The sequence below is a fragment of the Prorops nasuta genome, unplaced genomic scaffold (assembly GCF_024137725.1).
Source record: "Prorops nasuta isolate Cenicafe-Biocafe unplaced genomic scaffold, Cenicafe_Pnas_1.2 PNAS00025, whole genome shotgun sequence".
Classification (NCBI taxonomy): domain Eukaryota; kingdom Metazoa; phylum Arthropoda; class Insecta; order Hymenoptera; family Bethylidae; genus Prorops; species Prorops nasuta.
The window spans coordinates 1,579,646-1,595,879 of NW_027116822.1; the positions used below are offsets into that span (position 1 = coordinate 1,579,646).

Consider the following 16,234-nt stretch of genomic DNA (forward strand, 5'->3'; position numbering starts at 1 on the left):
ACATTTCTTTGGAGAAAGAAGCGTAAGAAGGCTTCGTTGAGCTTCGGTGTTACTGTCGCTAGCTGGCGCTGTTGCTATTGTACCGTTGATAGAGAGACTCGTGTGTTTTTGAACGAAGAACCGTTGGAGGAAGGCGAATAGAAAACAGTAAAGGGAGGAAATAAAAAGGCGAAGGGTGGAAAGTGGTTTATACAGGGAGACTGAGCTAAGCGCATGCGCTGTCATTGCTATACCCTTTAGGAGTTTTGTGCATTTTTGAACGAAGAACCTTTGAAAGATACGTGAGAGAAGGAAGACGAATAACAGGAAAAGAGAAGAAAAAAAGAAGGGTAGCAGATGCGGTTTATACAAGGGGGACATTGTTGGGCGCATGCGCTATTGCTGTTATTGCGTCAAGAAGATTCGTATATTTTCAAACCAAGAATCTGGAAAGGAATACGAATAAAAATTGCAAAAAGAGGAAGGTTGACAAGTATTTTATAAAGAGGAAATCTCATAGGGCGCCAGTACTATAGGTATTGCTCGAGTAATTTGTATGTTTCAGAACGAATAATTACTGCAAGAAACGTGAGTATAGGAAAACGAATAAAAAGCGGAAAAGGGACATGAAAAGTATTTTATAGGGGGAGTACGCTGTGCGCATGCACCGTTCAGGCTACATCGTCCAGAAAACTCGTAGTTTTTCGAACGAAGAAACAAAGGACGAAGAGGAATAAAAATCCAAGAAAGTAAAACGTACAAACAACAATACCATAGAACAATTCAGTAACAAATTTAATTTTTTCCAAAACCAGGGAGCTTTTAATATAATCATAAGAACAAAAGACAAACGTTCGAAAAAATTAAAGAAGGGTACAAAGCACGATAAAAATTAAAAAATTAAATACCAAATAAAGAAAAAAAATTAATTTGTATAATATTTTCAAATTTAACAATTCTATCTACAGCATAAATGTTACCAAAGATGGACAATGTTTGAAAAGACTGTAAGGTGTAGGAGACAAATATAAAAATAAGAAACCAAATTGCAGAAAACTAATTTACATGTACATGTATAGGTACACAGTAGCTAGTTGGATTGCGCAGGCGCGTTATCGAGCCTGGAGCGTGCGCGTAGACAGGAGGGGGCGCAGTTGGCAGCTCGGGCAGGCTGGGTTCGATCGCTCAATATTCATCCCCTGGACGGACGAGAGCGGCGCCGAGAAGCTCAGCTCCCTCCAGTCGGGGGCACCAATCGACCCTTCCTTCCTTTGCGTCCTCGCCCGCGGAGCTGTTCGATCGCGGCGGCGGCGGCGTCTATCTCTGCACGTTTTTTGTCGCGCTAGAAACCTTTTTTCACGAGCCAATCACGGATAAACGAGAGTGCGACGAGGGCAGACGTCAGCAGGGGGCAACGGTGAGACTCGAGAGATAATAAGATTATCGTGCAAACTCCATCGGCATGGAGGGCAAGAAAGTTGAGCAGTATTACAGCCCGCCGCCGAAACTCGGCAAATGGGAGGGCGTCAGGCTCTTTCTTTATAATTCGGAAACTGGACAGGTCCTCGGACGCACCGGCGCCAGTTGGGGTAAGTGGAAAAAGCGTAGCCCTTTTTCTTCCATCAGCCAACGCGCGACTGCTGCCCCTATTCGTATTTTATTATGCAACATGGCTGAACCCTTCGCTACCTTTTCTACTTGAATTTATAGCGAGATATTCCAAGTAGAAAAAGCCTTGCTTTTTTCCTTCCAACTGTGGACGCTATTGTTCTTGAGGCACTTTTTTTTCTTAAACATGGCTGAGCTATTTGGTACCTTTTCTACTTGAGTTTCCGCAGACGGAGTTTCTGTAAATCGGAAGAGCCTCATATTCCTTCTTGGTTTAGCGAGTGCTAACTGCTATTTTGTATATTTTATTTTGAGACGTGGCTGGCCACCTCCTTACACTTTCTACTTGATTCTACGCTGGGTATTTTTTTGTAAGTAGAAACAGCTTTGCCCTTCCTCCTCGACCAGTAAACGCGATTGCTCTTGCCCGTATTTATTATGCAACATGGCTGATCCCTTTCTTACCTTTTCTACTTGAGCTTATCCAGAAAGATCGTACGTATATAAGTAGAAAAAGCTTTGCCCTTTTCTTCGATCACCAAACGCGACTGTTTCTACTGGTATTTCATTATGCAATATGGCTGAATCCTTCGTTACATTTACTACTTGAGTTTATCCGGAAAGATTTGCTTGAGTAGAAAAAGCTTTACCCCGTTTCTTCGATCACCAATCACGACTACCCCTGCACGTATTATATTATGCAACATGGCTGAACCCTTCTATGCCTTTTCTACTTGAACTTACTCAGGAAAATTGTATGTATATGTTTGTATACAAATTTTGCTCTTTACTCTCCAAATTCCTCCATTACTCTATTTTTTTCGCCAATCCACCCTTCGTGGTTCCCTCCCCCCTTCAGCACCGACGTTTCTCGGTTCTCCATGCTATAATTCTATCGATCCCCCACAGACAGCCTTTGCTCCAGTTCTCAACGTCAGAAGTGTGTACGTAGCTTTGTTCTCCACACGATGATTTTTCGCAACCGTCGATATCGATTATTCCTTTATTGACGAGGCTGCTTACGTAACGCGATTTTAGGTTGAATTCTGTACTTCCGGTTAACTATTTCATTCAATAGTTCATCGATGAACGCACAGATGGCTTGCTCAAATTATGCCAAGGATGGATCCAAAGAGGTACCATGGGAAACGCGAGAGAGTGCGAATTGAATGCAAGATGGAAGTAAGATTACCTCCTATGAGTGGGACAAGCTAGTCAGACGGGTGTTGCCTGTGGTGGATCGTTAAACTACCAGCTTTCGTTTTCGAGCTTCTCCAGTGTGTTTGGTAGTATTTTGTGGAAATAATTGTGGGGATTTTAAAGTTTTTCTTTTTTTGGGGGGGGGGGGGGGGGAGAGTGTAATCCTTGACTCGATGCTCCAATGCACCTTGGGTAAAGATCATGCCACGTACGAGGGGCAGAATAATCATTGTTAAATCGATCCCTTTTTGCCTCGTATCTGTGCTATAGCTGCAGTCTTTCGCTTTTAGCTCACCTTACCATTCGAGAAATGCACAGGGCTGACCTTTCTCGTGGCAACTTTCGAGTTTTATCTGCCCTAGAAATTGCCACCGAGATTCTCATCTTTTTCACTGCCCTCTGTCCTCTTCTTCTGCCCCCCCCCCTCCTCTCTTCCTCACCGACACAGAACTCTGTCTCTTTCTCTCTCTGCCCCCTGACGACGAGCCCTCACCGCTCCCTCTACTGGAATTTTTATTCATCCATCTCTCTATTTATAATCTCTGTACTCTCTTCTTCCTTCTTTACCCCCTCCCAAAGTCCTATGATTATTTATAAGGAGAGCATCGGTCGATAATTAAAAATAAGCCATTAAACGTCTCCATAGCGTGAAAAGTACGAGAGAAACGAGGTTTGTTAAGGTACACTGGTATTACGTAAGTGGGAAAATTTACACAGCTACCGACTCACTGGTGAAAAGCGAAAGGGCAAAAATAAAGCTAGCCTTGGCGGTATCAGGAGCGACGGAAGTGACGCGTTTCCATGAAAGATAGGAGATTGCATGATCGAGAATGAATTGCTATAGCGAAATAGTGGTGTTTCGTTCGTTTCGAGGTTCTCCGTGAGCATTTGCCCTTTTGCCCTCGAAAGAGCAACTTTCTTTTCTCGATATTATCTTGTTAGTAGTAGGTGGAATATTATTTGCACGTTTCACAAATACGATGTACGACTCACGGTGAAATTTAACATTGAATTTGAGATTATGATTTTGTCTTTTTGAGATATGGCGAGGACAAAAAGGCCTTTATTTGGTAATGGCTATGAATGACGCATACTTTTTCCGCGGCATCTTCCAAAGGGAGATTGTCACGAAAAGGGTCCAATGGAAAAAGGGCGGCAACTCCAATCAACCCCCTCGTGACCAACCCACCCCCCACTTACAATTTTATGCGAGGGTCAACAATACGTAAACGTTGTCACTTACCTCAATTAACAAAATATGCTAGTTTTACCTTTACCAACTAGCTTCTCTTCATATTTACAGACACCGGTCTCTGCCAAGAAGACCCAATTAAGAATCTCATTCATTAAAGCAATTAATTCCTATTTAAATTATTCACCTCCATCCATTCCCGGATCCAGCGGGCGCCCCTCGCCTGGCAATCGAACTTTTGCAGCAAATTACGCTCCACTCGTTTAATCAGACGCATTACAATTATCAGAGTGGACAGAATTGGTAACACAAATACAATTTATTACTAATTTTAATCAGCTCGATAAATTTCATAGGGCAACCGGAAGTGGCATGATTCGTTCCTGTGAGAGCTTGCGGTCATTGGATTTTTTAAATGGAATTTCTATTGGCCCATAATTAAAAAACCAATGTATCACAAGAATAGCCATTAGATTAAAGTAAATAAAAACGCTGGAGGTTTGCTCGACGCTCAGAGTCAGATTGCTCGAAAAGTAATTGGAATTCAACCCTTTTATCCAACGCCGCGCTAAAGTTTTCGGGGATTAAAATTGCTCTTATCCATTGGGATGTTGTGTTCTATATTTAGTGAGGGGCGTTGCGTTTGCTAATTAACAATCGATATGGGGTAACCCGAATTTTCCTGGCAAGAGGTATTTGGTTATTTCTGTAATAAACAATTATTTCCTAGAAAAATTTTCGCGTGCTAAAAATATTCCAGTTTAATTACACTACAGAATGTTAAGCGGGGAGGGTAGTGGTGTAGCTTCGCAGGGCTACGTTTCGTATACAGTTGAATCAAATTATTGTTAAACACGCAATGCCACGATGCTACAGCAGAGTCACGTAATTCTGATTGAAACGTGCTAATAATCAATGATCGCCAATAGTTTGCGGGTTAATAGGCGCAAGGTCTAAAAATCATACATTGGCATCTACAATCAGTCGCTTTGAAAATCATCGACAATAAATTAAGCGTATTGGTACTGAGCTTAAAATACATATAACTTTTGATTTTGCACTTGTTTTGTAGAAGTCACCCTTCATTAGTTTTGAGCTAGATCAATGGTAATATTGTTATACGATAAAACGCTTAGAATGGTTTCGAGCACTATCTCAAAATCGATTTCCAGACAGATCAATATACCGCGACGGCGTTGAATCCAGTATATACCTTTCTGTCAAGAATATAAGAAACTTTTCCTCCAATATTCCTATTGTCTCGATTTTCTATTCCAGTAACAGTATCTACTCGTTAATTGTTAAAATCTGTTCATTAATGAAATTGTTCAAAAAACAACAATCGATAAAAAATTGTATATAAAAATTTTCCATTATAGTAATTTGCTCACAATTTTCTCTCTTTCTCTCACTCCCTTTTTACAAATATTTCCATTCGCTCGAGTTTCCATTTCAATATTAGTTCTTATTTGTTGATGTTTAAAATCTCTCCATTAACGAAAATTCTGACAAAATCAACAGTTTATAAAACTCTTACGTGATAAATTTCTATTAGTGCATTTTTTCTCTTTCTCTCTCGTCCTCTCCATCCTTGTCTCTCCCCCTTTTTTTCAAATATTGATCAGGGTCGCGCAGAATTCAGTGGCGCCACAAACCCCGAAGGCTTCGGAACTCTTACTCCGTGCTGAAGTAGGTCATTGATATGGTTGCAAACACGTTTCGCACGTAGAGACTTCCGGAAAAGAAATATCGTGATTTCTTAGCACCATCAACGGATCGTTTACACGTTTCGTTTTAACCAAGGCCACTCTGTATTGATTCGCTTCAGCTATTCGAATACTTCTTTATTGATGAAATATTAACTTATTCACCCCCAGTTTTATTTTCCAATCTCTTAGACGACTTCTATAATAAAAAAAAACTCATGAACATTTTGGCTTTGCAAGAAAATTCGATTATAATAAACAATTATTTTATAAAATCTCCCCCCTCCTCATCTCCATGCACATATTTAATATTTCGATTATGAGGGAGGAACGAAAGTCGAGTTTGAACGAGGCTAAGACAGCGGTAGGCTTTGTGCGTGTGCGAGTATACGTGATTCGTAATCTAACAATGCGGATATTTGTGCAGCACGGGGTGCCACACGTAGAGGGATCAATAACCTACTCCGAGCTACTGCCGTTGGGGTCGTAGCTCCGTTACCACTCTCGTTCTTTCCACGAGAATTCTAAACCCCTTTCGAACGTTATTCAAACATTTAATTCCCCACAGTTTTTCCTTCCATAAATATGATATATTTTCATCGTTAAAACCACTAATTAATCTTGATGGAATTTAACGCTGTAACTTGACAATTATAATGGTAAAAATCGGGTAACATAATCGTTTATAATTTATAATTGGAATCACGTGTAGAATCGCGGTAAACTCTGACAGATTTAATGATCAAATTTGATCTGAATTAATTTTCCTAACGAGGATATTTTTAAGCTAGGGTTTTGAAGGTGCGCGCGCATGATGAATGATCGGAAGCTGTCAGAATGATCCGCTTATCAGAGCGCAACAACGTCTGGCATCGCTTAGCCAATAGCAATTCAGGCCAATTAGGCGTCGCGTCATAATTGTTTCTCGCTGCATCCATTCTAGATTCGAACATCACGTGAACAATTAAACGAGCCGAAACTCGTCCAACGAAAGCACCCCTGACAGTTTCCACCTTAACGGCTAATGATCTGTGTTAATTAACCCTTAAACAAGCGGGTTATTATAAATGATAAGAATTAGTAGGGCACTGTCAAAAATGCTTCAAAATATAACTACAATCCTGGGCTAGGTTGTAAAACACAATTGTCATTGTAAATTAAATTGCACTGCAAAAGAACAGTTTAACAGTTATTACCACAGAATTGTTGTAAAATTAAAGATGTAAATTTATAACAATTATGAATTACAAAGCTGCCCATGACTGCCGTCGTAATTTTACAAGAAATGTTGTATATTATATCCATGCGAATGATTTACGTTTATCAGACAGACTTAAATAACGATAGACGTATAAATATCTAGGTTTGACGACATATAGGGTCATACCGGTTGTCTGAGGGTTAATATAATTTAGACATCAATATGAAAGAAAATAAAGAATGGTCAGAAGCTCGTTTTAAAATTTGCACGATACGTTCGTTGAATATTGGAATCAGACAGACTGTCTAGTCTTCTCATTGCGTAATAATTAATGGCAGCGTTGAACCTTTTGTTTCAGCCAAGATCTTGCTGTTCTACATTATTTTTTATGCGGTACTATGCTTTTTCTTCGGTGCGATGCTGGCCGTGTTCTACCAGACGCTGGATCCAAAGCAGCCGAAATGGCAACTGGAAAAATCGCTGATCGGTAGCAATCCAGGTCTCGGTTTCAGGCCGATGCCACCTGAGAGCAACGTCGACAGCACATTAATCTGGTACAAAGCCAGCAACGAGGGTAACTATCTCCACTGGGTTAAGGAGATCGACAAATTCCTCGCAGGTAAATTATCACGAAACTTCACCTGCGAAATTCAATAATCTTATAATAACTTGGCTAGACCAGTGTGTTGGTATATACACTGGTTTGATAATATTGACCTATATGTACTATATAGCTTGAGGAAAGCTTTTAACAAGTTGTGTAACGAGTTTCTTAAAGGTGTTTGTAACAAATAATACTTATCTAAAACTTGAAGATTAATAACAAAAAAAAACGTATAAAGATAATTTTATATATACGAATTTAGAATGGAAAAATAGTTAAGTAAAAATAAAAAATTGAAAAATACAAATCTGATTGTTTCAGAGTACCACAAGCCGAATCCGTCGTACAACAGTGGCGACCAGAGGATGTTTTGCGATTATGGGAGACCACCGCCACCCGGAAGAGTTTGCAATGTGGATATGAGTGGATGGGGCCAGTGCACGAAAGAGAATAAATATGGATACGGGAAATCAGCCCCCTGCATTTTCCTAAAACTGAACAAGGTTTATTATTAAATAAACATATATATCCAGTTGTTTTATATCAAACGAATAAACTCATATAACGCAATTGATTTAAAGAATAAAATTCTTTACCATTGTTTCTTAAGCAACGCTTAATTAAAAAGTTATTAAGAATGAAAAATTCCTTAATTCTAAACTTTCCATCGGCCCTCGAATAGCCTTAGCGATTGCCTTGTATATAGTACAATTTGAATGTTATTGTAGTTCGACTAAGGAACTTTTTTGTTTCATCAGATTTTTGGCTGGGAGCCCCAGTACTACAACAATACAAAAAAACTGCCGGAAGGGATGCCGGCTGATTTGCAAGAGCACATAAAACAGGAGGAGGGTGCCAACAGGCTAAACACCGTTTGGGTTTCCTGTTCCGGGGAGAATCCAGCCGACGTCGAGAATATGGGGGCTATTCAGTACATTCCACGACGTGGCTTCCCTGGCTATTATTTTCCGTTCACAAATACCCCCGGCTACCTCAGTCCGCTCGTCGCCGTCTTTTTCGAGAAGCCTAAGTGTTAGTATTCCACCCCAACGATCTAAAAAAAAAGAAAACATTTTTAAATTAATCTTAAATCTGTGAAAACTTACAGACGGAGTTCTGATCAACATCGAGTGCAAAGCCTGGGCGCATAACATAATTCACGACAGATTCGAGAGACGCGGTTCAGTTCACTTCGAGTTGATGGTGGATTAAACTCGTCCTTGGAGGATCTCTGCAAGACCATCGCCAATCGCGTCCGCAAAGCAAAAGAATACGTAGCAGCGGCTGCAGTCAACCAACCACCGAGAAACAGAGAGAGAATGAGATATAAATAAATAAATAAATCAATATATATTTATTTATTTATATAGTTATAAATATATATAGACAGAGAGAGAGAGAGAGAGAAAGAGAGAGAGACAGAGACAGAGTGCGTGTGAGAGAGTGAAAGAGTGCAAAAGCTAAAGCTAAAGCTCGAGCAGGCGAGAATGGATAAATACATATGGAAAAGAGAACAATCGGTATAAACCTCAAAGAAATACAAAAATATAGATTAACAAAAAACTCTTTTCTATAATTGATCCATAAACGCCTGCCAATAATGACCACACCCCCCGTTCCACCTAGATTACCAGCCTTACTTCTCACCGATCGTCTCACAATCACTCTCAGAGGGCGTCGTCACAATCGACGAAAAAACTTCTTTCAACGGACCAGCTTTTTGAAAACCGGCCAATCGAGTATCGTGTGCGCTCGCACGTCTGCCACAGAAAAAATCTGACGCACTTTGGCCGGTAAAACTGCCTACTGTCAGCCCGTCGAGAAAGTACGACGTCAGGATGGATCAGGTCCTGCACAAAAAATAAAGAAAATTAATGAGGAACGGGGGTGGTCGCGGTGTACAAGGCTCAGTATTTGGCTCAGGAACTAAGTTTCTGGATCGTTCCTTCGTTTCTTTCTTTTATTATTATTACTTCTGGAATGGCCAGTGCGCGCGAGAGTCGATATAGAATTAGGTTATGTTGCGAAACTGCGGAAAAGTGCTTTGAAGAACGGTACAACGCGGCTAATCGATACTCTCTCTTAGTTCGTGCCACGTAGACGTATTATAATTAGTGTGTTTCGCCCGTCGAACGGGAAAACCACACGACGGAGGAGCTTTTGATTTATTAACGTGAAGAGGCTCTCGGGCGGAAATAAATCTGCGCGTTTATCAATCGACAGCTCCGCCATCTGTGGGGACCGGAAGCTACGAAAACGAGCAGCGGGATCGTTCTTCTTTCCCCCCTTCCACGAGATTCATCAACGATCTTCGCAAAATCACCGCTTTATTACGTTTTTTACGGTATACTTTTTATTTACTTTGCCACTGACACACACACACACACACACGCGCGCGCAAATACATAGAAATATACACAAATACACTGAGTCTTTCTCAACGAATCGAATCTTTTCGTAGACTGATACTGCTGAATTCTCCTGCCCGACTGGTCGATTTCGAGTCACCAATAAAAGATTTTCCTACTCGATAACGTCCCGACCCTTCCAATTCTTCGACCATTTCGAAAATCCACTGCATTTGCCGAATTAATACTCGCTTTCATCGTAATTTGAAACTGCACGTGAATTTATTAAATATACAGCTGAATATCCATAAAAGACTGCAATGTTTATTCAAAAACTATACACTCTACTGGTAAAATTGGGTCTTTTAATTTCACGCTCAGCCTGATTGATACCGGTGAGATAAGGGTGTAATTTATTTTCAACAATTGGCTACATAAGGTAATTTTAAACGATATATAAGTGATATAAGATCGAGTGCTGTGTATTTTGTAAATAGATTCGTCAGTTTCGCTCTTCACTTGGTGGCAAATTCAGGCAAATGCTGTGGATAGGGGAGGGGGGAGGGTCACTCGTTGATTGGATGCTATACGATTAAGAAGAGGAAGTAGACGAATCAGCTGCAAAAGCAGCAAAACACAGCGAGCATTTTGCGGAGCGATCGAATCAAGGAAAGTAGAAGTTGAGGGAGAAGAACCTGGCCAAAAAACGATCTCGAATCTGATTGGATATTCCACACTGCGAAAGATTGCACGGGAAAAAATTTAATCAGCGTAGTGATAACCATACGAGTCTGTATGGGATACGTATTTACGATTATATTGTACCGCATAATAATATCTAGAACTAGTCCACGCAATCGTATAGTCGATAGGTTGTATCATGGGGATTGAAGGTTAAAGGAAACATCTCGCAACTCTCCTTTCATTAATTATTATATATAATTATTGAGAGAGTATGAAAAGTGATACAAGAAAAATTGAACTCACCGGCATAGGAAAGGCGATGTGTTCAATTTTCAGCTGAATCTTCGAAAAAATCTGTCGTAATAATTAGAGAATATTGAAATTTTAATTATTAATTGATTAATTATATCGAGTGATCTGTATACTTAACGAGTGATTCTGTGATTTTGTGAGATAATTTTAGCAAGATTTCGGCCCTTTGTCCTGCACTCCCTGTGGCTTGTACTTACATTAGTAAAAAATCTGATCGTCCCGAGAGCTTGTTCGTTTTACTTAAGGTAGTGTTTGCAAACAAGGACCGTCCTCCTCCCGCTGCTTCTTAAATTCTCTGTTTTTGTCTTTTTATTATTCTTTATTGTAGCACTATGCATAGCCAAACTAGTTTGAGAGCGCCATTCCTGTAATGTTTATTCGATAGCTATCGATTCGGTCGAATTTGCGAGTAAAAAATCAAGGAAATATCGAGCGAGAGAAATACCTGTGCAATGATGAATAATTAATTAGGAGAGAACAGTTAAGGCGGGAGGATGTCGGTCGTGAGAAAAGATTACAAATAATACGTCGCCAAAAGAGGTACCGTTGATTTAATTGCTACTTATTGATCGACGTTCGAACGTTAATATAATTATTCTTTTACCCGGGCCCTCGCCCGGGCCTCATGTTGAAATAAGAGAATTCTTAAAATAGATTAATCGTCGACACTAATGAATAAATGAAAAAAAGGGATACTGACAAAAAAAAAATAATACACGCAAAAAAGTTACAAAAAAAAGAGAAGACGAAGATGAGAGGATTACGCAGAAAAGAGAGAGAGGAAAGGAGAGAGGGCGCTAGTAGCACGAGAAGTTAGAAGCGAACACGCGTTGGCGGCATAATGTATTATTAGGAATTATTACACTTGTAACCAGTACACCGATTGAGAGCGACTATATAAAAAATATATATATTCATCGTTGTGGATGAGCTGTTTCTAATAATGAACATCTAATATTGTTGAAGGGTAATGAGGGATGTGGAGCGAATAGATGGCTTCAGAATGATAGGGCCAATGATAGCTGTCCTGCTGGAGAATAATAATTAAACAAATAAGTTGGTTCAATTGTCAGTTGATCATGCTTAAAGTTAAGAAAACCCTATCAGAAACGAGACGAACCTCTGGCACACATCGAGTGTTATTATTATAGCTTTGTCCTAACCACAGCAACAAAAAGAAAATCTTAAAATCTTTTCGGATTGCAATAATGAAGAGCAAAACTCTAGTCCGATAGCTCACACTTTTAGTATTACACTCACGATACATCTAAATATAGCTATGTGTAGGTATACTATTACAGCATTTAAAATCTTTTATTTTAAATGGTACCATCTTTCTTTCGTAAATAAACATATTTATACACATATTGTACCGTATCAGCAATAAGCGATATGTAAATCATTTGATCAATGGCACTTTTAAAGAAAAATGACTGTAGCGTGTGAGAAAAGGCTGGAAGACGATAAGCGTAAATTTATTCAAATATTCTAGCAATAAGTTGAATATCTTCTTTGTTTCCCGTGATAACCAAGCGTCACGAGTATATATATATAGTATATATATAAATATTAATATAAGTTTCTTTTCATATTACTATATATATAAGGCTCATTTTTAATTACATAGGATATAAGCATTACAGAGAAAAGATCCGCGCTATAATTCTAGATACAGTGTTAAGGAAAAAGTTAAAAAGCAAAAAAATAGGTTAAGATACTCAAGTAAGGTCCTTACCGTATAGTCAAATAATGAATTAACTTATTATTAGCTTATTTATTCGATATTTAATCAAGCTATAACCAAAAATAGTTTTAAGGCAGGCATTATAAGTAGCAGCATTGCGATCGTTTCTTACGATGAGAAATGAATTGGAACTATGATCACTCATACAGTCATACCTAACCTAACGAGAGGAAACAGTAACGGGTTGAAGGCGTTGAAGCTCGTTGCTCGATAACGGGTTCAGCAGGCTTCTTCAGTATCGATCGCGCTCAGCGAATCAACGTGGATTGGAGGGAGGAGATTCGAAATTGGAAAAGAAAACGAAACAAACAATTTTTCAAGCTCATCCAATCCTCGTTCTCTCGCGACCAATAGAATTAGCTTGCGACGACGAATGGTCCGCAGTGGGGGAAAAAAGAACCCACTTGCTCAACGACGCGCAAGAAATGTAATCGTGAAATTCATCAATACTCCGCAACTCGCATTCATGAAATAAGATTATCGATCGAACCGATATAAAATTGAAGAAAATAAGATTTTTTGCTTTTCATCCCTTCCGTTTCGCGCACGCGAAATAACACGGCTAAAAAAGAGGGAAAGCCCCGTGCTCCCTGTGCCGATAAGGAAGGATATTGTAAGATATTTTAACTCTTGCTTTTTTTAATTCAATAAGCATAAATACGTCTACTAAAATTCTTGTAAAATAGACTAAATGTATGCTGCCCTAGAGAAGTTAGATATACCTCTTGCTGGGTATTAAGCGTTGCGTACTCGGGGTGAAAATGCTGATTAACGATTAACATATACGTATTAGCGATTCAATATTGATAAACGGGGCGGATGCGATTGATAAATGATACTAATTATGTTGAATAAACGAAAAATGTTAATGCCGTCGAAAGCCTCGCGGTTGAGGATCTCTGAATTGTTTAATCGATTGGAAGATACCGACATTACCAACAGTAGGTAAGCTGCGATCAGACAGAATCACACAAAGATCATCTTGTTGAATTATAATATTATTGAAAAAAAGAAGATGTTTAACAAGAATGCGGAATATTTCGTTGCTATCGGTGTTAAATTTATTACACGGGTAAAGAATTTTAAAGAATCTTGTGTATTGGTATTGCTTGGCTGGATCATTGCCTCTGTTATTATTGCCGAATTGGCAGCGATTATCGGGACACGACGGTATACCTTTAAGCATGACCAATTGACTGCGAACCAAACGATACGGCATGGCTGTTGACACCATTATGCTTGTGATGTGTTACGAAAATAAAGGAAAATGTACAAAAATCCTTCTCGCCTTCATTATTACGTACTACACACAAGCTTCTATATTTAATAGGGAAAATGTTTATAATCAAAAGCATAAACCTAATTAAGGACAGCGATAATTGAAAATTTTATTGTATCAACTTGGTAGCTTTTGTTCCCGTAGCTGGAGCTTTAATCGGAATAAAAAACAACTACTTTCGAAAAATTCAAGAAATACATTTTTTTCATTGCTATATCTGCAATACTATAAGTGACAAAAATCGTATATTATTGAAATGAGAAAAAGGCTTGGATTGGGAAAGCGCGATTTGAGGACGTGGAAAAAATGTCGTGATTGTGACAAAGCAATTAAGGACGTCTGTTTGTACGGTGGATCCTCGTGAGGCGTGCGTGCACACGGCAATGACATTAATGTCACGCGCGGCGTGGACTCTGAACAGGAAGTGGTCAATTCAATTCGGAGCGGTCTGACTCACGAAACGCGCCATTGACGGAGGAGAGCTCTACTGGTGGGAAGCTCGCTAGCTCGCTCTGGACCAATCGTCAGCATCAAAGGCCATGGGGCCTTTAAGGTCGCTCCGAGACGCGACCTTAGCCCCCGCAATTTGCCACTGGACGATCTCTCCTCCTTCGCTATGGCAAATCAGTTTCTCAAACCCTGAGCGCCCTCTGTGTCGCTTACCACGTGACTCAACGACCCACTCTTCCCCCTCTGTTTTAGGTTAGGTTTCATCTCCCTCGTCTCTCGACGATCTTTCATTCGCATCACAAATTGTTAGTTTTTGCACCTGTAACACAGTTATCTCTTTATCCTTCGCAATTCAGAATATCAAACATCTTTTCAAGCAGGAAACTTTAACAGAAACTGCTTGCGACCGGACTCTACGAGATAATCGCCCACGGTGGACTATTATCCTTATAAAATAGCTTGCGTCATGCGATATGCTTCATTCTACCAATGAATCAGTTTTCAACGGAATCAAATCTAATAATCCAATAACTTCCCAGCTAAGAAAAACTCTCGAAATACTTCAAACAAATTTTATGTTTACAAACAAATCGAAGTTTTTCGTTTGTAGCTAATGTAATAATTATATACAAAAAGATTTTACAATTGTTTCATCGATTGTTGATACAGCGCGAATGATCGATACGATGGCGCGCCGATTGTTTTTAAAACAAGCCAGCAGATAGAGCCACCAATTTCTCATGAGATTAATCAAAGGCACGCTGTATGGTAACACAATGTAAGTATAAAATAAGGCTTCTACCACAAACTGTCCGATGTCTCAGTATTAGAAATTAAGATTGAATCAACTGAGTTAACAATCTGATAAATAATTGCAATTTATATTGTGTTGAGAGGGATTCATAAAGCATTGAGTCCAGTCTACCAAACATGTATGTAGCTCCTTCATTACCTGAGTCGAGACGAAACCAGTTTGGTCAAGTGCAGGAGGCATATTCAGGCCATTCAGGCATTCTGAAGCAACGCCAAGCGAGTAAGCTTGTAAGCGAGCGTCGTATTGTAAGGCGTGGTTGTTATATAGGCTGGTAGCACGCACGCTACCAACCACTATTTGATTCGAAGCTTGGAAGCGTGTATTCCAGAAAGCGTTGCGGGCTTGCACAATGATCTCCCCCACTCGTGTATTCAGCGACAATGCCACCTGTTAATACGAGGCGCTCTATTCACGAGCTAAATTGCAAATTCCATGCATACCTCACGATAAGCTTTGGCGTTGGCAGAGGCAACCAACACTAGGTAAGGATATTTATTCACGAACATGGTAGCGCGGCACACAACTGGAAAATAGTGAGGATTTCACTATAGGAAGGACAACTGGACAGTAAGAGAGTTCTTCTACCTGCTCGAAAGACGAAAGCAGTTATTCCAGCCTATCCCTCCTGCACATTTTACGTGTTTGAACTGGATTGTATAATGTAATAAAGTCTAAATAATACAATAACCTTTCTTATCGAGTCATTAAGTTTGTTCTCCAAAAGACAACGCCCTTTTTGTAACGATATTTCCATCAATATGTGATATTTCAATAACTAGAAATTTATATATCAATATCCACTTTATATTATTTGATTCATTACACCAATGGGAACTTGAAAAATCTGAAAAATAAAAATGCTATTAATATTTTGGAAAAATTCTTCAAGTTTGTGTAAAAACTAAAACTTATCAACAGTTTGGTGCTTTTGTTCAATGTATGTGGTTAGTGTCTACACAGGTGCACCGACATTTCAGGCCTAAACATTGCTGGTCGCAGTGGTTGCGGGGAGAGAGGGCAGGAAGAAGCTGCAAAAGAAGAAGAAGAAATATCATAGCATACCGTTTGCACGTGCAGGAGCGACACGTCATGGCTGGGACGATTGGTGGGGGT

General features: G+C 39.6%; 1 protein-coding gene and 1 long non-coding RNA gene across 2 annotated transcripts; one reads left to right on the plus strand and one right to left on the minus strand.

Moving 5' to 3' along the window:
• Positions 1-1,165: 1,165 nt before the first annotated feature.
• Positions 1,166-15,808, plus strand: LOC136782015 (sodium/potassium-transporting ATPase subunit beta-2-like). Its single transcript, XM_066741119.1, has 5 exons — positions 1,166-1,568; positions 7,245-7,505; positions 7,812-7,993; positions 8,249-8,522; positions 8,599-15,808. Exons 1-5 carry the CDS (start codon positions 1,442-1,444, stop codon positions 8,700-8,702), a joined length of 948 nt encoding a protein of 315 aa, XP_066597216.1. The 5' UTR covers positions 1,166-1,441; the 3' UTR covers positions 8,703-15,808.
• Positions 7,389-8,238, minus strand: LOC136782016 (uncharacterized). Its single transcript, XR_010824052.1, has 3 exons — positions 8,087-8,238; positions 7,817-7,984; positions 7,389-7,527 (listed from the first exon to the last, which is right to left on the minus strand). It is a non-coding gene; the product is annotated as an uncharacterized lncRNA (long non-coding RNA).
• Positions 15,809-16,234: the final 426 nt, after the last annotated feature.